Source organism: Haliotis cracherodii, unplaced genomic scaffold, assembly GCF_022045235.1.
Source record: "Haliotis cracherodii isolate W230 unplaced genomic scaffold, xgHalCrac1.p SCAF_3, whole genome shotgun sequence".
NCBI classification, from domain to species: domain Eukaryota; kingdom Metazoa; phylum Mollusca; class Gastropoda; order Lepetellida; family Haliotidae; genus Haliotis; species Haliotis cracherodii.
In genome coordinates this window covers 13,428,461-13,451,048 of record NW_027266286.1, presented here as the reverse complement: position 1 = coordinate 13,451,048, position 22,588 = coordinate 13,428,461, and the positions used below count along the sequence as shown (strand labels likewise).

The window sequence follows — 22,588 nt, the reverse complement described above, 5'->3', positions numbered from 1 at the left end:
TCTTTACTTTGACTTGTACCATATGCCCCCGTTTTTTTTCAGGTGAACATTTGACTTGCCTTTGCATGCGTTTGTGACGGGTTCCACCGGTGGGGCAGGATACGCTCACCTTTTCGCGAACACCTGATATAATGATATAGTCGGAATCGTACAAATGACTTTATGTTGAGGTTTCTAATGGATGTGGAATCAGTTTTGTCGCTTTATATATCTCTTGTGTGATGAGTGATGTGTCATTCAAGAATATATATAGAACGTATATTCAGTCGTTTACGATATAGTATACATGTATTTATAATTTACGTTTACGAATATATATACACACACACACACACACACACACATATATATATATATATATATATATATATATATATATATATATATATATATATATATATATATATTCAAGTACAGTCTTGTCTGTAAAAATCACAACGCGTTTCATCAAGTTTGTCTGGACGAAAATGTCATTTCCAGAAAACCTATAACTGCAAGAAAAACTGTCTCTGTACAGATAAGGATCAAGGACATGCTACACCTAGTACATGAGTAATCCCTCTTTCCCGAGGGCCTCTTCAAAAATCAACAGAGATCAAGGCTATTTCATCCCATCCGCCTACTATGAACTCATCAACCAATAATATCAATCAACAGAGATCAAGGCTATTTCATCCCATCCGCCTACTATGAACTCATCAACCAATAATATCAATCAACAGAGATCAAGGCTATTTCATCCCATCCGCCTACTATGAACTCATCAACCAATAATCACCTGTTTATTGGCTTCATGCCCCCTATTGGCTTCTAGCTATGTGTTTTCTGTCCATCGTGTTGTGATAGCATAATCCCTTTGTTGTCACACCTACCTATGTTATCCCACTCATGTATGCCCTTGTTGTTACTATTAATCCTCTATTGTTATCATCCACTTGCTATATATATTCTGCACTAGGTCCCTCATTCAGTCTTGCTTGACAACGGTATAAGGATCTATACCGAAACGTCGCCTGTTACAGTATTAAAGAAGTTGTTATCCATAAAAAGTTGTGTCTATCTTCAAAAGTCTTGTCTTGATTCAGAGTAGCGTAGCTTGGTAGCCCCCGTAGTCTAGAGGATAGAGCAGCTGTGGTCGGTGGTCGGTGGTCCCTGGTCGGTGATGGTTGGTCGGTGGTTCCACTCAAAGCCTTGTCATCCCAAAAGCCGTGTAAAGATACTTGTTGTTACCCTGCACGGCACTCGGCATTAGACGGACGAAACAAGGACATGCCGGTTCGGAGTCAATGTGACTGAGTGGGGTCATGGATACTGCGACTGCAGGATGGTATATCAGTGCTTTAGCACTATAAACCGGACAAGCACAAGCTGTCGACCAACCCCCCACCAACTCCCCCTCCCACCCCCAGAAACATAATTACCTCTGCGCCGACCGCCTCAAAAATTGTTTTAGAACCCTAGTTATTTGTTTGAGAGTTCTGATTTTTAAGCTGGATTAAACATTTGAGCCGAGAAAGTGAGATCTGCACGCGATCAAGTCGTGCCAGCATCCGAAGATCCCAAGGTCGCCCCAGATTTTGATTGTTACCGGTGCCCGTGCACATGGGTTTCATCAAAGTTGGTCAGCATCCTTTTTGGACTTCCCCCCACATGCTGTATTATTACGTTAAATATCTTCAAAGCAGGCCTAAACCTAACCAACTCACATTCCGCTATCGTGGACGAAATTGGATAAATACGCCAGTGACATTTGGGAAGAGCGATTATACTTATTTCCATGTCCTGACCCACAACTCGACTGCATGCCGCATGACGACATACTAACTCCCTCTGTATATGTACTCATCCCTCTGTAGATGCGGGAGGATGGCGGCATTCTGTGTATTCGTGTTCTCGATTTGGTTGACCTTTTGTTGTGGTAAGTGTTTTTTCAAAATATATTGAAATATGTATATCCTAATGCTGTCTTGATATATTAAAAGTAAATCTCTAATCATCGTCCCTTTCCACAAATGGCTTCAAAATTTATTTTAAAGTATTCAGCAAATATATGTTTGTGTCTCTGTGACTATTTAATCACTATTTGAGATTCCTTTAGGCCATAAAATAATTTGAGATATTTTAGAACAATACACGCATTTCTCGAGCACTATTTGCAAATACCACATATTCATTTTGTTGGTTGTTCAGTAACGTTATATTACACATAACACAAAATATGAAGTTAAAGCAGCCCTTGAGAAATTAATTTCTCCTCTTATATTGTTATCTTAAACTAAAGATGAAGAGAACCCATTCCAAAGTTCTAATGACATATGCATGTGTATTCAGAAACCGGAAGTGACCTAATCCAAACAAGAAGCACTTTTTGTTATAAACTGAGATCGATCCATGTAACTTAAAGGTTTATAATTCATAAGACAGCGTTTTCCAAAACGACATTTTAAACGTGGAAGTAGTATTGAGTGTGTTCTAAACGGAGTCAGACCTATGGGACTTCGTGGTTGAAGCATTCTTATAAGGTAAACATTTGTTTTTAAACCGGGTGTGTTTATTTTGTTAAAAACAAACTGATTTATAGTTCCTGGTTCGAAGTTCACTGGCAGAAGGTATCCGTTGAAATATTTGTAATATGTGTAAGTGATCTAAAACGATGAAGACCATTGGTTCATTCTTGTTGTATTCTTATTAACTTAAGGTGCCACAATGGGAAGGAACATTTGTGTGTAATAAACTGATCATGATAAGGTAGTTAGGAGTGTCCCAGTAGTCATGCATTACTGCTATATATCAATTTGGCTTTATTTGAGTCAAATAGATATTATCTTGGTCAAATATTATTGTTTACTGAGGTTGTTCAAGACCGAAACGGTGCACATTCAAGGACTGGAGATTTCGTAACATATTATTCCCATGCTTACGGCATGTTTATTAAAGTTTTAACGCTATTAGGAATATGAATACATATTTTGAGTAGAACTACATACAGCCAGTTGCTCGACCGAAAATGCAAATCCAGTGGGATTTAAATCTGTTGACACGCTACAATCTGGACATGGGTGCAGTGCTGCTTATGAGACGTTCAGTTGAATACATTCACTCATTTCACAATCACATTTGGAAAAACTAACGCGGTCCAATGTTCGACTCTCAAATGGTAACAGTTTTGACTACTACTACTACTCTACTACTACTACTACTACTACTACTACTACTGCTTAATGTGCATAGGACCTGTGATGATCCAACCCATGCCTGCCGTAAAAGGCGACTATGCTTGTCGTTAGAGGCGGCTAACGGGATCGGTTGGTCAGGCTCGCTAACTTGGTTGATGCATGTCATCGTACCCAAATAGCGTGGATCGATGCTCATTATGTCAATCACTGGATTTGTTGGTCCAGACTCGATTATTTACAGACCGCCGTCATATAGCTGGAATATTGCTGAGTGCGGCGTTAGACAATATGAAACAAACACAAAATGTATATAGCGCCGGCATGGAGAGAATGACATTGAATAGGCGCTTCAGGTAATGGCAGATAATGTCGTCCTATTGGGCAAGAAAGAGAATATTGAATTCAATCTGTTGTTTAAGAGGTAGTCAGTGAAGGGTTTTGAGGAGTTGTGAAATGAAATCTGAGCTGCTTGCTGCTGCCTTGTGAATTCGTTACAGTTTTAATAGTAAGCGTGATGAATTTGCAGTATTCTAGATACTCTTAATCATTACAGAAGAAGCTTGGTTAAACAACGAACAGGATAGCTAAAACATCCTCAGCATAATTACTTGACAGGCTATGTGTCATCGCGCCACATCGATTGCTCTGCTTGACCAAGGTTCGACGTTTTCACTTAGAGACTACTGTCATATGATTGATTATTCATCGCTTATTACGGCTAGAAGTACATGCACTCGCTCGGTCCTTCACATTTAAAATTAAAAAAAGTCACAACTCATTCAGTAGTGAAGCTTCTATGTCTGTAAGAATAATTCACCTTTTCTTGCAGCATTTCGACGGCCCGAGATCTTGTCATCCACTTTGACCGTCAGTGCAGGGGGGCGACACTGCCATACTACCTTGTACTATCAGGGATAAGGGAAATTACCAGCTAAACCAAAATAACAAAACAGTGAACATGAACGGATTCTGATGCCGAACATCACAACAATCAACATCATTGGGAAAATCAGCAATGGGGTAATGGGACCGACCAGTTTAGGGTTTTGGATGATTATTAGAGACCGGAGACCAAACATTTAACTGCAGTCAAAGTGAGTGGGTGAGTGAGTCAGTTTGGTGTGGTCGTAAAGCCCGAAGTGATGCGAGCACTTCATCAGAATATCGAATGAAAGATTCATTGTAAATTTAGTTGTATAGTTGTTTCAAGTGACGAATAATTTCAAACGGCAAATAAAATGAGTGAGTGAGGATGTTTAACGCTGGTTTTACAATAGGTGCAGACAAAATCTGATGAATTTACCACACAAAACGCACTCAAAAAGGTCTTCTGCCAAAAGTGTGTGCGTGGGTGTGTGCGTGCGTGTGTGCGTGTGTGCGTGTGTGCGTGTGTGTTTCACTGTCACATATTTGAATGAAAGCCCCTCCTCTTATGAACACTCACAATATTAATTTCACAAGACCAAGTTGGATGGAGGTCCAGGCACACATTAAACAAGCATCTGACTGCTGAGCAGTGTGCTTCAAATTGTTTTGAGTAAAAAAAAACTATCTAAAAAAAAACAAGAATTTAGTTCCTGGCCTGTATGCTGACCTTTTCGCCTTGCAAGATTGAGCGAGGCGGTCAGGTAGCCTAGTGGTTAAAGCGTTCGCTCGTCAAGCCGAAGATCCGAGTTCGATTCCCATTTCCGGTGTCCCCCGACGTGATATTGCTGGAATATTGCTAAAAGCGGCGTAAAACAATACTCACTCACTCACTCCAAGATTGAGCCTTCTTAAAACACAGAAAAAAGACCACAAAAAGTTTGATCAAGTTTGTCTCCCGGAAAATGTCCTTTCACCATAGCCTAAAATTGCAAGAATAGTGTCACTCTTGTTCTATTACATCAAAATGCCTAATCATGTCAGTCTGAAAGACAAGCGCACTCTCACCAAACAAATTACGAAGATGAAAAGTGTTTTTGTGGTTTCAGGATGTTCTGAGCTGTCTATGTTCACCATGGAAGGGTTTTATGTCACCAGCATGCTTGTGAACTGTCCGAAAGTTTATATCTAACATTTTGGAATTGAAGACAGTGATAAAGTCTTATATCAATATGTGGACTCATAAATATTGGTTTTATGTTTTAACGGAGATATGATATTTTCTTATGAAATATCGCGTAATAGTGTAATTTGCATGCTTTACCATTCATTGTACCATTCTAAACCATGTGAATATTGTATGTCAGTCAATCGGGTGAGAAAACAGCCCAATCCTCGTTCTATAAAGGACTGTGTCAATCAGTTTGCAAGTTGAAATGACCCCTGATACTTTATGAATACTTTATGACAGTTTATGGAGTAAAAGCAATGCTGATTAGTCAAACCGCTATGTTGGGCTTACCACGCGGTTCAAGATAATCGAGCACTGTTCGACTTGTTTTTAGCCGAGCGGTCCTAACAGCGCCAATCGAAATACTACACCATAAATGAACTGTTTCGATTTGCAGTTGGAAATACTACACCATAAATGAACTGTTTCGATTTGCGCGGTTTCACCAACTGCTAGTCCCTAGCGGTTTGCAATTGGTGAAACCGCGCCAAACCGCGCACAATGGAAACTAAGTCGTCGAACTTTTAAGCATAGTTTTTGTATATAGCATTTCACCCGCCTGCCTAAACGTGCCCCAAACCGCGTGGCAAACCGCACACATGGAAACTAAGTCGCCTAACTTTTAAGCATAGTTTTTGTATGTAGCATTTCACCCGCCTTCCTAAACGTGCCCCAAACCGCGTGGCAAACCGCGCACATGGAAACTCAGCCTAAAGGGCGGCGGCTTTTACATAAGCCAGTAAAGCTTGTTTGTCAATCCCCATTCATATATTTAAAAATCTGTTGAAACAAAATACATTGAAAAGCCTGGTTTGTTTGCATTAAAATCAAAACAACGGAATCTGTAATTAAAATGTGTAAGGTGTAAAAAGCTTTTACATAAAAGAGCAAAATACATGGGGGAGAGTAAATACATAATTCTGTATAATTTTCTTGAATGGAGCACATTTGTATAGCCTGTATTAAGGAATATATTTTAGATCTTAAATCAGAGTATAACGGGCAGCCTGAGCAGGAGGCGTGCATGGATATGTTGACAGTTTTTAAGTAGTTAGTGTTAAAACCGAAATTGCGAGGATTAATAAGATTTCTGAATTCAGTTACAACAGTAACCGTACATGTATTTGTTACATTAAGTCATTTCATTCAAATTTGTTTGGTATGATATATATCTTATAACTATTTTAGGATGGAAGGTACAGTTACAAAATAAAATATACTGAAATATCAATTCATTATGACCATATTTCATAATCTTTTTTTTTAAAGCAACCCTCCTTACATTAAATATATCTATTTAAAGAATATAGTACTTAAAGACATTGCAACAAACCGAATAATCAGGGGGGAGATTTTATACTGAGGGGGGCGCGAAATATATCCGCCCGGGGGAGATTTTATTTCAGAACAGATTCTCCGGGGGAGAATCTGTACCGGTATAAACTCTCCGGGGGGAGAATTTGTACGGGGGAGAGTTTATACCGGGACACCGGATCCGATAATCCAAGTCTCGCCCTTGGTAAATATTCTTGGTAGCTGTGCTATACAAAGCTACGGGCTGTTCTGTTGTATTTCCCAATTTTTAACACACCGCACTTACAACCCTATGGAAAAGCCCGTAGGACTGTACAGCTGTAAGTCAATATCAAAATCGTTTGTAGTGAGCAGCACTGAGAGACGGCTACCGAAGTTGGCAGTACCCGTGCATTTGGCATTGACCTGAGCTGTAAGCATCAATTATGGACTTTCCTCCCACATTAAGATGACAAGCTCTGTTAACTGAAATATTTTCCCAAACAGTATTAAACCCAACCCATGCACATTTGGATAATTTGGCGAAATTGGATAAATACATAGGTGACATTTCAGCGGAGCAGAGCAGGTTAATACTTATTTCCATTGCCTGACCCACATCTTGATTCTCAGCTACCATATCGAACAACGACATACTAACTCCCTCTGTATGCATAGGCGTCCCTCTGTAGGATGGCGGCATTCTGTGCATTAGTGTTTTTGATTGGGATGGCATTGTGTCATGGTAAGTGTTATTTAAAATATGTTGAAATATGCATATACTTATGTAAATGTCGAACTAATCATAGTCCACTTCCTCTTATGGGTTCAAGATTGATCGCAAAATATCCAGCAAATATCTGCTTATGGCACCATTACTTTTGAAGTTGTATTTGAGAGATTCCTTCAGGCCATGAAATGGTATTTTAGATAATTTTTTAACTCCTCGGTGATTTCCCGAGCGCCTTATGTCCAAAACCACGTATTGATATTGATGGTTTTTTATCAACGTTATATTGCATATAACACAATAGATGTAGTTAAAACAGTCCTTGAAAACTAGTTTCTCCTATATAGTTATATAAAACTAAACATTATGTGAACCCACTCGTAACTTCATTCAGTTGAGGTTGGACACAAAAGGAGATATGAATACATGTCATGTATTAAAATTCAACAGGCACCATTACACATGTAACTACTTGGTTATCTATACTAGAATCCGGTGGATTTGGTGTTGAATTGACCGCCAGTAACCAATGCCTATCATAGGAGTCATCAAATGTGAATCGGGTGGTCAAGCTCTGTGAGTTGGCTGATTGCGTTTTTCATCGTTCCCCGATGGCGTGGTACATGCTTGAAGTCTGGTTTGTCTGGTACAGGCTTAATTATTTACTCTTGTCCCCTGCTGTTTAACTTGGTGCATACTGTGTGAAATGGGGACAAGTTTTCACAAAAACTGCTGAAGTTACTTGAATGAAAGTTTGCATGCTTATCTAAGACTGAGTTCGAAAATTGGTCCTGTAAATTAATTTTTACGGCCCTTGATCCACGTTATTGTGATTAGTGCATAGTGTCTGCAATAGGGACAGGATTTTCTCAGATATTACTGAAGTTAGCTTATCTTAGAGATACTTATCAAGACTGAGTTATTTATTCAAGAAAATGTGCCTTTTGTCCGTATTAAATTCATTTTTATGATTTTACTGATGACAAAAAGCCTGTCTCTGCTGAAGGCTGCACAGGGCTCTTTTGCAAAGTTATTATTCACTACTTCTACTTTATGTACATATAAAATTCTAATGTGCCCTATGGTGGGAGAGAGTGATGACGCTGTCTTTCTGTTTTATGCTAATCAGTAAGAAGACAGAATTGGGCAAGTAATCTTCAGCTGAGATCTTGGCCATACTTGATTTTGGATGAAAATTCGTCTTTATAACCTCTATCACGCCAGACAGAAAGATATGTAGAGCCAAAAATCGACTAATGCATTATCATACAGTACTAAATATAAATGCTATACACTTTGTATGCCAGGCCTAGAAGCAGAAACATATTTAATAGATTCGACCTTGTGTACATTTGCTTTTGATTTTGCTCCTGCTGGAACAAGGTTTAGTATTGATACCTTCAGACACAAAATTCCAAAATGTGAAAGATTATGTAAATATTGTAGCCTAAAGAATATTGCAGATCTTTATGTGTCCATTCTTAAATGACATTCGAAAGCAATGCACGCCAAATAAATGTGTAATAGATGAATTGTGCGCACTATTTGACTTTTGTACAGTCACAATTCTTCACATTAAAATAAGCCATTACTTATTCATTAATTCGCTGCATGTAAACTGCTTGAGGGAAGCCTCTATGTGTGTGAGAACAATTCATCCTTCTTGCAGCCACTCGACAGCCCGAGTTCTTGTCATCCACTAAGACCGTGACTGCGAGGAAGGGCGACACTGTCACACTACCTTGTTCTATCAACTCTTTGGGACGTCACCAGGTAAGCCAAAATAGCAAAACATTGACCATGAAAAGATCAAACTGACGAACATTATGACAACCAGCATCGTTGGGAAAAACACAAGCATGGTGTTTATCACGGACACTGTTTCAAGACAAACATTATTTTCTCCGCTTTATTTACAAAGACTTTTTTCAGGAGAACCAGATATTTGGGTACTGATATTCATGTCCAGTATGCATATTTCCTGGAAATAATTATTTTTTTCTGAAAAACATTTCATCTCTTACATATCCAATGATCGCCCCCAAGTAGTAAGCATACGTGATCAAGGTTATTGCCAGTACTATAGTAAACAATGGATTGTTAGGAGTAGAAGTGAAACAATATGCATGCCACAATCCTTGCCCTCACACAAACACACACGTGTGTCACACACGCACATAATACACGCCCACACGTACGTATGTATGCACACTGCACCAATGCATAAATGTTCATAGTGATTTAATTTATTCTCTATATCTTTTCATGTGGTTCCTTTCAGGTTATTTGGACCGATGGACAATCTGTTTTGTTGACGTATCAGGATAGACGCATATATCATGACGAGCGACTAAGCCTGATTAGACCTTCAGTTGGCGAATGGAATCTCAAAATAAGGGCCTTGACCATGTCTGACCAGGGCCAATACCACTGTATCATTAACACCATACCATTAAGACAGATATCCGTCAACCTGATTGTAACAGGTAAGTTGAAGCGAAAAATTGTACAATAAAGACTATATATAGGGCATGTGTTTATGAAATATTTTCAAATAAATAAGCCAGCTATATACGATAAGATAATCCTTCAAATTAAAACTAAGCCGTAAGTCATCCGAAACGAACTGTGTAAACTGTTTGCAGGAAGCATGTCTGTTTGTAAGAACAATTCTTCTTTTCTTTCAGCCAATCGATAGCCCGAGTTCTTGGGGGGCCAAACAGCCTTTCTTGTTTGTACTATCTCTATATGATTTCAAAGAAAAATATACCAAGTTGAATCTAACTAATGTTATATTTGGGATAACACTTTCTTAGTAAAGTACAGATTCTAGTACTTTTTTGGGTCGAGTCCCGTCCGGGATTCGAACCCACACCTGCCAGGGTGAGGCACCTAATCGCCAGCACACAAAATCAGTGATCTAACCCACTCAGCCACCGAGGCTTCCACAAAAATGAAAGTCCGACAACTGGTAGTCTAGATCACGTACTTTGAGTACCCCCCTGACAAGTGTAAATTGGCACGGCTCCCATGGCCGAAAGCTATGAATACACAATGCCATTTATCTAGTCGTTGAAAATGCAAAATTAACCACTGGGTATGTTCGATTATATTTTTATTTCAATACATTGGTAGACTGTTACATATTTGTGCATGTGAATGGACATTCTTGACAAAGCAAACTTAACATAGAACAGAAACAGAACATGAATACTCTGAAGAAGTGTTTGACACATTTACACTCCGGGTGTGCGTTAACCAAACCTTTGTAAAGGCTAATCTTAACTAATACTGTCACCCCCTTTTGTTGCTTTGCTTTTTCACTGTCAACGAAAATGTTTGACGGCGTCAAAATATATAATCTAGTAATTAAACCATCCACGGGGTCAGGGTACGATGACACGCATTCAACCAGGTCACCAAGCCTGACCATCCAAGCATTTATTTCGCCTATGGTTGCTAGGGACCAGTTCAAACCCGGAACTCCTATAAGGCTTTTAGCTTTTGAGATAATTGTGTGACTTTTCACCTTTCATCTGCTTTGCATCTCGATGCTAGATTAGAGCCAATGGTACTCTCCAAGTTTACCTTTTTCATTCGCCACATTCATGTGAATGTTTCCAACATGTTAGCCATCTATACCAGGAAGGTGACACTGGAGTATAAATAACACTATATAAATACTGATAATTTATCTTTTGTAGAACGAAACTGACTGGGGATGGTCTTGCCCAAAGGATTTGCTTCACTGAGTTGATGTGAGGAAGCAAGCGGGGAGAGGAAGAGGAGACATATCGGCCCTTGCCCTTGCCGAACTGTTGCATGTATTTTGTGTCCTGTGAGGAATAAAGAGACTCTGAAAGGACAATTTGCTCTTTCTTTCATATAACACGTTTAACTGATCAGACAATATCAATATTCCATGAGTGGCGCAGCCGTGAGTCAGGATGTCAAGTTTTTCAGTTCACATGATTAGATTATTATGTATTTTCTCACTGATCCTACAAGTCAGAAAAGCGCAATTCGAGGCACGCAGGCTGAACGTAGTTACGGCATTACATGTTACATGTATTTCATGTTACTGGCCTGATCTATCGATTACTATTTTCATATTAATAAGATAAGCTACGGGCTATTTGGAATTACGGAGTATCTCTTCATGGTGAATTGGGTTTTTAAGTTGCAAGTCTTGGTTATTGTTGAAACAACATGACATAATAGTTTGTGACGTCATAAAGAATGCACAACCTCATTTTGAATTATTTGTGACAATGACCTCATGTTACTGTGGACCTCTGGTACAAAGTAGTCTTTCAGCATTAATTACTTTCACATATATCCGTGCCTCTGTTGGTAATATAAATATAGTTTTTCATCACTCAAAACTTGTTTATATCCTTATGGTTCGAAATACGCCAGTTAATGCAATACTCAGTGAGCACACGTTTTAAAAAGGTTAAATATGTATGTCGAGTCCATAATCTCAATTGTCAATTGTATGATTTCGACTACATCACAAAGATGTGTTTATGAATCAGTATCAAATAGTGACGATACCAGGTGTTCGCGAAGTGAGCATGTTCTGCCAAGCCGGTGACGTCGGTTGCAAACACTCGAAAAGGCAAGTCAATTGTTCACCTGAAAGAAACGAGGTAATATATTGTACCAATCGAAATAGGCAACTGTTTGGGGCATAGCTTTTGTTACTTGGAAATGTCCTCTACATATCTATCAATAAGCTTTTTTGAAAGTTTTATTTCGGCCTTGACGGAAGGCAAATTGTATGATGCATTATGATAAACATAAGCATATGTATAACTCTATAAGTATTATAACTCTCACTTATTTTGCTATTCCAGAAGCATATTGTTCAACAAAGCGAAAGAAAACTCCATTTGGTACACTTAGCATGTGATTAGTGACTGAGTGCGTGAGGTTGGAACACTGTCATTTATCTCACGAAATGACACGACGACGGTGTATTTTGTAGGACCTACGAGTGTGGCTATGTATCGACAGCACAAACATGTATAATGAGAACGGTTCTGGTATTCGAACCGACGACCAGCGGCACGCTTGTGTGGCAAACGTATTCGAGGCCAGTCAGAAGGAACATTCGGGTGCACTTGGCTTTTGTCTCTACAAAATACCTGCAATGAAGAATAGGTAATTCGATCTTTCATATAGTTGGTTGAAAATAACATTAATAGTGGATTCCTATTATTGTCGAGTGGATCAGCACTTAAACCACTGTTACAACGCACAATTTCAAATTTCATCTCAATATCAATATGAGTCTGATATGGAGTAATTCAGTCTTATAAAATTACCCCTCAGAATATCATATTTATGTTTTAAATCACATACACATTTCCGTTTCTAGGCTAAAGGTAACATTTGATTTGACTTAACATTTGATTTGCTCCTATATCTACATACTTGTATATTTTATAAAATAAAAGTCTTTAATGCAGAATGGGAAAAAGGAATATATTACATATTCATCAAAACATACGTTTCATTTTTATACATGTAAATAGTTTTCTTGTCTTGTGACAAAGATACCAATACAAGTGGATACCCGTAGCGTTCTTTTAGAAAATGGTCTTGTAAAAGTGCAGAAAAAGGTTTAACACCAACCGTCATCTATGAAGATTGAGTACATTATCAATATTAAACGTCAGTGCCAATGGATAACTAGCCTCGGTTACCGGAGGTACAAAAGGCAAAGTAGCGGTGAAAATGAATAGATATGAATATATTTAGAATAAACGAATTATGCCATTAATGCACGTTCCTCCATTTTTTCCATTTTCATAAAAGTCACAGGGCCCTGTTTATCTTACTGACTTGTCACAGCGAAGCAGTTTTATCAAATGAATACAGATTTTGTGAATATATCTCTATGACGTCATGTAATGTCCACAACAATGTCATCAGAACACAATTGCTCTCATCCTAGTTGCAAATCCTATTTTATACCTGAATTACTATTCAATGCTGTGTGAAAACTCCATTGAATTACTCACCCCGATCAAAAACTATCCTTCATTTGGTATGAAAAACAACTGATAAGAAAGGAATACACCGTGGTGCATTTCTTTCTACTTTACACAACTGATTTGTTAACTGATTGGTAAGGGAAAAGCTTTGTGTATTCGTAATTTAATAATGTATACCATATGATGTTGGAACAGTAGATTTGGCTCAATGGATGATGTGCTCATATCACTGTTATAAAAAAAGAAAGCAGATAATTAAAAATGTGTACATTTATCTATTTGGTGTGCAAAATAGTTATAGCGATATGCGGGACAAAATATAGTTCATGATTGATTTTTCGTTATAACACACAGATGTTGACTTTTGTGATTCCAACGGCCAGTCATTAACTCACCGAGTAAGTGGGTTTTGAATATGTTGTTTTACCTGTTCACGGTATGCATCTGAGGCTTTAATGCCTGAACGGGGATTGACATGATTGACGTACAGTTGAATGATGGCAAGACAAAATAAACAAGTCTTCCTCACACCACCCTTCCTAGCGTTCCGAGCAAATGGGTGATTGTTTTATAACGCCACAGTCAGTAATATCCGAGGTGTATCTAAGGTGGCTGCTCTAAACCTCACCACGTTAAAGCCCCATCTTAAGTATCATATCTACGAATTTCATCCTACTACATTGAACAGTGGTCAGTGCATGACCCCGAGAGTGAATTTAACGTGCATTATCAGTTGCAATTCAACATTTAAACCAGATGTCCCCAGATTGAATTCAACGTGGCAACGAAAATATATAACCTACCTATATTTGACCTACCAGTGTATCATAACAATGTCATCACTTGTGATCACTCGTGATACACAAGTATACATATATACTCTTCAGAAAAAGAAACGCAATACCGATATTTTTGGCCATAAAAGCAAAATTAGCGGACCAAGTGGTGCGAAATGAAGAGGTTTAATGTGTTATAGTGTCCGGAAAAAAATCTCGGATTAAAATGATCACAACAAGGACATGCAAACCATTTGTTGGACCACGATTCGGAAAAACGCACCCAGTGCATTAGCAAAAGGGCTTTGGAGCTGCACGTAATGTTGATTGCCTGGCATCTGCGTCAATCGAAAAGGGTCAGTTCAATAACGTGCCAAGATTAACAGAAGTACAAAGAAACAACGTCACAGGCCGCTTGCAGGCAGGGGAATCCCAATCAGCTGTATCCAGGGTTTGCAATGAGCGCCCAGCACCATCACAAGGCTATGGGATCGGTTTCAACAGCAGGGGACAACACGTGATCGACCAAGAGTACCCCCCCCCCCCCCCCCAAGATCTTTATAACTGACTGCGCCACCTTCGTGAAAATACCCAGACTGCGCAGAATCTCCGACCAGACCTACGAAACCGTTTAAGAGCAGCAGGTTTACACTATTCGAGATTCCTTCAGGCCATATCGAATACTTTACTTCGATATGGTGATTTCTCGAGCGCTATTGGCAAATACCGCATATTCATTGGTTGGTTCTCCAGCAAAGTTATATTCCATAAAATACAAACGATGTAGTTCAGGCAGACCTTGACAAATTAGTTTCTCCTCTTTTAATACCATACAGTAGTGTAGGTGGGACGTCAAGCACTGCGGATATTGGCTGATTGTGTGGCATCGTGTCACCATCTCACCAGGCTCATCATAAGCTCAGGGCCCCTGCCCCCTCTACACGCAGCCCAGACAGCGAATGGACTTCTACCAGGAAGTGCTTTGGGAAACTTGTCTTTGCAAGTGTCTTTGCAAGTGTTTGTGATGGGAAGAACCGGTGGGGCAGGATATGCCTATCTTTTCGCGAACACATGGTATCATCACTATTTGATAGTGACTCATAGGCACATGCTCATGTTAAAGTCGGAATCGAAGATGCTTTAAGCAAATATTTCTTATGAAAATGGAAAGCGTTTTTTCGCGTTTATTCCAAGTTCATTTTAAGTCCTTTAAGGGTACGTTTCTTCCAAGAGCTTACCTTTGAAACTATCCAGTGAAACGCATCCAAACTTACCATATTTTCTATATTTGAGCGTCAGACTAGGTCTGACAGAGCACTAATATTTTCGAACATAGAAGAAATAGCAATGGCCTCTACAGAACTCTTTCTTCTGCTTGACAACTTAACGGGTACATGCCCCCGCTGCTTCTGTGGGGTCGTTCACTGATCCGTTCTAGTGTCAAAACGAGTTGTATGTCTCTAATAGACGGTTTAAGGGAGGAATCACATTATTTGTTTGTAAACCTGGTCAAGGGAAGGTAATTACTCCGGAGGCGTTTTAGTGTAGCCTACAATGAGGGTAGATCTGACTGGACTAGCATTTCTATTTTGGGTATGCTCCAAGGGGCACTGTCATTTATATATGTGTCGTAGGTGGCATCATGTTCATAACCACCATGTTTGCAGTTTGAAAGGCCACTGAATGAGCTTGAATTAGTTTTATTGTAAATAGGTTTTCTAATGGCTGAGAAACATTCTTGATATTGTTCATATCAGCCTTGTCGCCAGCAACAGTGAAAATTCTGGAAAATAAGGGAATTGTCACACAAAAAGCTACTTGGGACATTGTCAGAAACTGACGTGCTTGAAGTTATCCATAGGACAATGAAATGTCCTTATTCAAACTGTAAAGTCGTTCAAATTGGACATAGGTGAACCTGAAAAGTCACAAAAGTCTATCCAAGGTTTGACTATCAAGGACTTGGCAAAGACGGTGAACTGATGAGCCTTGTTGGCTGATGTGCATATAAACCGATTACTTAGAAGAGCTTGAAACCATGTTGGCAAATAGGGAAAATGAAAAGAAGGGAAAACGCAGCTCTGCACTGTAAATCGAGGCTTAGATAACTGAGCCACTTGTAATTATTATCAGTATTATCAGATAAATAAAAGTGACAGCACCCTTTCCATACTCAAAAGAAAGCTGTACTTATAGCAGAGTCCGATTACGACTACACCATAAACAAGAACAGTTTAGACAAAATATTTTGTTTCACAGTGTTCCAGAACTCCTTGATAAGTCAATAGGCTATGCATTTACATGTATTGGCACAAGTATTGAATATATTGCAGAGGTTGTTTGTCGGCCTGCATCCGATATGAAATGAAAATTTGGCAAAATGAGAAAAGATGTAACAAACTGTGTTTGACGATGAATGTGAAAGGTTAAAATAGGAATGATGCGGGTCTTTAAATAAATTTCGAAACTGTCAAGCTAAAAATTCATTAGAACAATGCAAAATCATTAGAAACAAATATAATGCCACTTGTAACCCAAAACGCATTGACTGTTTTAAACAAAAAACAAAAACACTATAAAGAATAGCACTAATGACTCCAAAACGTTCGGATATGAGCTTAGACGCTTAAACACAATATATGTGGCACGAAATAATATTCAAATTAACGTGTGGTCCAACCATTATAAGAACTTATTCTCATTTGACGATACCATTAGCGATTTAAATTCTACAAAAATATATATAATAACTCAATATATGTCAACCCAATTCGGGAACTCTCGGACAAGATTCTGGATTCACCAATTACCAGGGAGGAAATCTTAGACAGCATTCAGAACCTTACACATAATAATTCTCCCGGAATAGATAATACCATACCTGCATTTTTCAAACGTCTATGCATTTTTTGTAGACTATGCAAAAGCGTTTGACTCTGTACAAAGAAATAAGTTATGGACTATTTAAACACCAACGGAATAAGCTATAAAATGGTAATATATTAAGTTACATCTATATATAGATACTATATCTATATATACTTTGACATACAACTCGGAGTAAGACGGGGCTGTATACTGAGTCCCTTTTTGTTATATTTCCTTATAAATGAATTAGCAACTCAAATTGGAAATAATTGCACAAATGGTGTACCATTACACCCGGATATAGTTAATTTCTTTCTTTTATGATTTGCAGATGATATTGTGTTAATTTCAAGTAGTATTTGACTACAGAAACAAATTAAGAAACAGGAAGATTTTTGTGAACAGTGAATATGGGTGAGTGTGAGTGAGTTGGGTTTAACGCCGCTTTTAACAGTATTCCAGTTATATCACGACGTGTAAGCTTAATGCGGGAGGAAAGCCCGAAGTGGTGCAGGTCTAGACCGTTACCACTTCGGTGAAACCCACGAGCAGTGGTATAGTGCTGACAAACCTTGAAACATAATCGGGGCGAACCGGGATTCGAACCCACAATCATAGGTTTCTGGCGTGCCCAAGGGACGCAACTCTGCACAGCGAATCGCGACGCCTTAGACGACTAGACCACCCGTGCCCCCACACAAACCTGAAGTGAATATTAAGGAATTTAGCAAAAGCTTAGCACATTTTCGATGACTTATTAACTGAAAAAGGAAGATATACGATAAATATTAAAAGAGAACTGAGACTTTGGCAACTGTTAATTCAGATGCAGTTGAAGATGAGTACCACTTCCTCCTTGTATGTCTAGCTTTAAGAATGTTAGGCAATAGATACATCAAATAAAGTAACTAGTCTTGTGTTCATCCAAACAAATACATTTTCATTTTCGCTGAGCAGTACAAACCATGATACACTTCAGAATCTGTCCGTGTTTATTTAGTATACAATGTTACAAATTATTATACTTTAGTAATGTTTGTAATGTATTGTAGGCCTGTGGTCTCATGAGTACCGAAATAAATGAAGATGAAATATCAATATGAAGAATGAGTTTATGAATCACAATTAAATATTGAGGATATTGGGTGTTCGCGAAAAGGTGAGCTATGATCCTGCCCCACTGGTGTCACCCGTCGACTGCAAAGACAAGTCACCTGTTCAAGTGGAAAAAAACCAACAGGGAACATATGGAACCATACCAGTAAAATTAGGGAAAGGTATCGGACATTATTCTTGTTACTGATGCGTCAAATTTGGAAATATGCTCCTTATTTCTACCATAAAACCTTGTCAAGGACTGATCACAAAAGTATTCACATTTTCCTACAAAACCACATATCAAAAGAAGACATCAGCAAGTACCTTGCTTAACATGTTTTAACATTTTTCGTCAGAAAATCCCAAATGACTCTCCTTGTTACCAGCTACAATTTCAGCTTAACATGGTTCACGTTTAGTCAAAAGTTTGTTCCCTTCGAAATGCGTGTGACACCGTGTTACACGCGTGGCGGACTGGTTCCACACGAGTGACCAGCCCGGTGCACACAGTTTGCGCCACGCGTTTAAGCACGTGTTTAAGGGGAATGATCTTGGCAGTAGTGTGTGTTGTAACCTTGATCAACAACTTTTGAGCAAGAGTCATATCCTCATAGTAAGAGCTTGTACCTCAAAAGTTGAGAAATGCAGACACCAAAGGCTGGAACTGCTCTGAGCCATGAATTTACTTTACCTTTCCTAAGTTAACTTTACTTTTCCATTTCAATATGGAAAAGAAGTATTGCTGAACATCTTTGTATTGTGTAATAATCAATGATCTTCGCCAACGCACTCGCACACAAGCTCTGTAATATTTCAGGGCATATATAAGTTCAGCATCACGTTATAATATTTTGACTTGATTAGGATGTGTTTAATGAATGCTTTATATTTTTATATATGGGCCGATTGGGCAATATTTTGCTAAAAGCAATTGCTCCACATGCTGAAGACATTGGTTCGTGTTTCCATCGGTACAATGCCTAAATGCCATTCGTGGTGTCTCCCACCTGATATTGACCATGGCCATGTTAAACCACACTAACTCACTGACAACTCACTCACAAATGCACATTCGGATATCGTTTCAGCTCCTTTGGTGTACTTTAAGGCAACTCTGACAAAGAGTTCGAACACTGTGGCAGCTTTTCACTTTGGGGTTAACAGAACAACCCCATTTAGCAGCGTTGAGGCAAACATTGGTCATGGGTATAACCCTACATCTGGGGTATTCGTTGACCCTGAATCAGGTAAGAATGGGATGTTTTATACCCAGAATTGTTGCTCATAATTTTCCCGTGAGATATCGTGTATATATTGATATGATGAGGCAAAGTGGTCGGATACATTTCTTTCATCAAATATCCATGTTGATGTCATTATAAAAGTATATTTGTCGGTGTTGTGGTAACACTGAGAACACTGTTTTGGCTTTGGACCCTACAACATCACATCAACCCAACTTTACCTCACATCTCAATACATTGTGTCGCTTAAACTGCTGAAAGAAAACTCCATTATGCGTGTTCAAATTATAACAGGGTATATTGAAATTTAGATACAGGGAACAATATGATATTCTTTATATTTTCAGGTTACTATCAGTTCAGGACAATTTTACAAGCAGCTCGTGAAGGAAACTCCGATTTCGCTCTGGTTGCACAGGGTTCTCGGAAAGCAGTTGTAACCATTCCCAACCACTGGTCCAGCACCAGCATGAGCGCTATCTTTCATGTCAACAGAGGTGACCACGTTTTCGTCAAGAAGATCTACGACAACCGTAACGCCCCATTAAGACAAGGACTGTGGTCGCAGTTTTCTGGATACCTGCTTAGAATAGACTGATTCGGCATCTGTCTACAAATAAAGTACCATAAATTGGCTTCTGTTTTTGTCTCCTTCGAACTGTGAACTGTATCAATCATGTACACATGTGACATGTTGCAAATGGCTTCAGCATTATAAATAGTACATTACCTGTATTGATTTACCGTTATGTCTGGTATACTGCCCGAAATTAGTCATCTAAAGACATACTATAGTAAATCCCCGGTTGTATGTTTGAAAATGACTTCGTCTATCTTAGATCACTGGACTCGAACAAAATATACACGTAACTAAACTAAATTAGCACACTACACTCTAATTGAATCAGATCAAATTATTGATCGAGAATAGTCTTGACATTCTTATATAGGCAAATAACCATCTGTTCTGTAAATGTATGTGCATACACCATTTTGCCAAATGAAACCAAGTTAGAGTGTGTAGCCTGGTAAGGACTTATTTTTAATGAAGAGCCTGAACAATGAGTGTGAAGTGTTTTCCATTACATTTTACATTGAATGGAACGAAACATGCCATCTGTACATTCGAAACTTCAACGTGGTGAAAGAGTAAAATATCAGAGGTGTCTTTATGGATGAAATGTATATGCCGCATTTGAAGTCTCTGTCAAGTGACTGATGTCGTTTGAATAACATATTAGAATCGGTAAAATTTATAAGAGGCTCTGATAAATTGACAGAACAGAACTTTAGTACGCCCAAGGCTACAAAAAGTAGCATGTTGAGGTTTAACAGGAGATGTGGCGTATAATAGTGATGGCAGCTTTAATAGTTATTTAAATGTAGCCATTACTATTTTACAGTATTTTGATAATTTTTTCAAGAAGATATTATTTTGACCTGTATTGACCAAATAGAAGATTAGCTCTATTATCACAATTTTGGGCGGGGGTAACATATATGTTAAGTGGAATGCAGAATTTATACAACGTATGACACCATGTATACTCAAAGTGTTTTAACATCAGTATATCCAACTTCTATGTGTGACAGGCATTGTTCGTGTGTAGTACAGCTACTTTTAGATAAACACGAATAGGTTATCGCTGAGGAAAATGAAGCAAGACTTGTAACGTTGTGTTGGCGTTAATTCCTGTTGTCTCAAATACGTTTGGTGAATACGAAGACATTCCTTGATTGATTTGGTGCTACAGCAACATATCTCTTTGTACGGATTTGTATGATAAAGTACTGTAGGAAATGCTAGAAAACTGCTTTTCTGGCTTCATTTAATAAATACGAGTCATAGGACTATAAAAAGAGCATATATCAAAATACTCATATTTACCTAATCTAGCCTGTCCTAACTGACATTGTGATTACCCTTAAAATGTACTTTTACAAGTAAAATGATGATACACTTTACTGGTTTCTTATTCAGCCGAATTTACTCCATGGGTTGAACTTTTGTTTCATATTGTCTGAAGTCGACAATGTCATATATTCCTGTATGGCCGCCTTCAGACTACTCATGGTTTGGGAAACAGTATCTGATTCCCGGACGTTATATAAACTGGCGTTATCCATGACAATGACACTGACGTTGTTTAAAATGGGCAATAGCTGAAGTTCCAACCAGCCTATAATTTCCTAACGAAATTTCTTTTTCGCCTGGAAAACTAGCACACATCCATCAATAAGCCCCATATCATGGGTTGCAGCGTGCAAAACAATGACACGATTACCTTTACCTGATGGTCTATGGGTGTTTTTTGTCCATCTGCCGATAGCCACATATAGTCAGTGGAATGATTCATCAAGGTAAATTATCTGGACGCCCTGACTGTGATAGTTATGAATGGTTCGGAGATAATGTGACCTCATAGACAGGATGGAATATTCCCCCCTGATAAGTGCACGGTCATCGCCACGCGCAGTGTATCGAAATCCCATCTTTCGGACAGCATAAGTTAGTGCAGTCCGGGAAACATTAATTGTATCTTTCATTACTCCCAAATTGCACTACAAGTCAGGGTTACCTTCTGCTCATAACGCTCGTACACTATACGCCTGAGAACCCTGTATCAAAGCTGTCTAATATCCTTTTACGTCCCAGTTTTGGTTTTTAGACCACCCTTATACCTGTTTTGTTTTCTTATCATACTCTCATAGCGACTGATTTGGGACAACCATTGTCAGAAGAACATTTGATTTGTCTCCATAACTTAATTGCCATTATTTATAAGACGCTAATCCCCGTTGTTAATCCTCCCCAACATTTCATTGTATATGGACTGTCAGCCAACCTTGGCTACCATATCACTTTCCGTTAATTACTGTTATTTATAGTATGACATGTATTGCCTTAATTGATCATCCCCTGAGCCGTGTTGCTCATCACGCCCATATGTCCCTTGTCCAGAGCCACGTCATTGTCTGTCTATTGTTTTTCATTACTATATATGTTTTATCACTAGTAAACGTTAGTCACCTATAAAAACCTATAAAAACAAACAAACTCCTTTTAGTCCCCCCTCGGTAATTCACCCTATCTAAATTAATAAATGGTTTCCCTCTATCTAAAGTGTAAAGAACTTGTATACATTTCCAAGTACAGAGTCCATATCGTGTACCATGGTTATGGCTATGCAAGTGTAATCTAACATGCATCATGGGAGCATTATTAACAAATCAAACACAGCGTCATTTTGTCATTTTAGAAGATGCACATCTAAAATTTTCTCAAAATGATTTTTGTGTGTGGAT

At 38.6% G+C, this 22,588-nt stretch overlaps 1 protein-coding gene across 2 annotated transcripts; it reads left to right on the top strand.

Moving 5' to 3' along the window:
• Positions 1-1,811: 1,811 nt before the first annotated feature.
• On the top strand, positions 1,812-11,147 carry LOC139475065 (cell adhesion molecule 2-like). Of its 2 annotated transcripts, none has more exons than XM_071258293.1 (4): positions 1,812-1,918; positions 8,964-9,067; positions 9,576-9,780; positions 10,999-11,147. In XM_071258293.1, exons 1-4 carry the CDS (start codon positions 1,837-1,839, stop codon positions 11,007-11,009), a joined length of 402 nt encoding a protein of 133 aa, XP_071114394.1. In that variant the 5' UTR covers positions 1,812-1,836; the 3' UTR covers positions 11,010-11,147. The 2 variants fall into 2 exon arrangements, with proteins under 2 accessions (XP_071114394.1, XP_071114395.1); XM_071258294.1 differs by lacking the exon at positions 1,812-1,918 and adding an exon at positions 7,246-7,309.
• Positions 11,148-22,588: the final 11,441 nt, after the last annotated feature.

Excerpts from the sequence above, each read along its gene's own strand:
- LOC139475065 (XM_071258293.1), top strand. The coding sequence starts at position 1,837 with ATGTACTCATCCCTCTGTAGATGCGGGAGGATGGCGGCATTCTGTGTA. Across the intron at positions 1,919-8,963 it reads TTGGTTGACCTTTTGTTGTG|CCACTCGACAGCCCGAGTTC; the intron begins GTAAGTGTTTTT and ends TCCTTCTTGCAG. Across the intron at positions 9,068-9,575 it reads ACTCTTTGGGACGTCACCAG|GTTATTTGGACCGATGGACA; the intron begins GTAAGCCAAAAT and ends GGTTCCTTTCAG.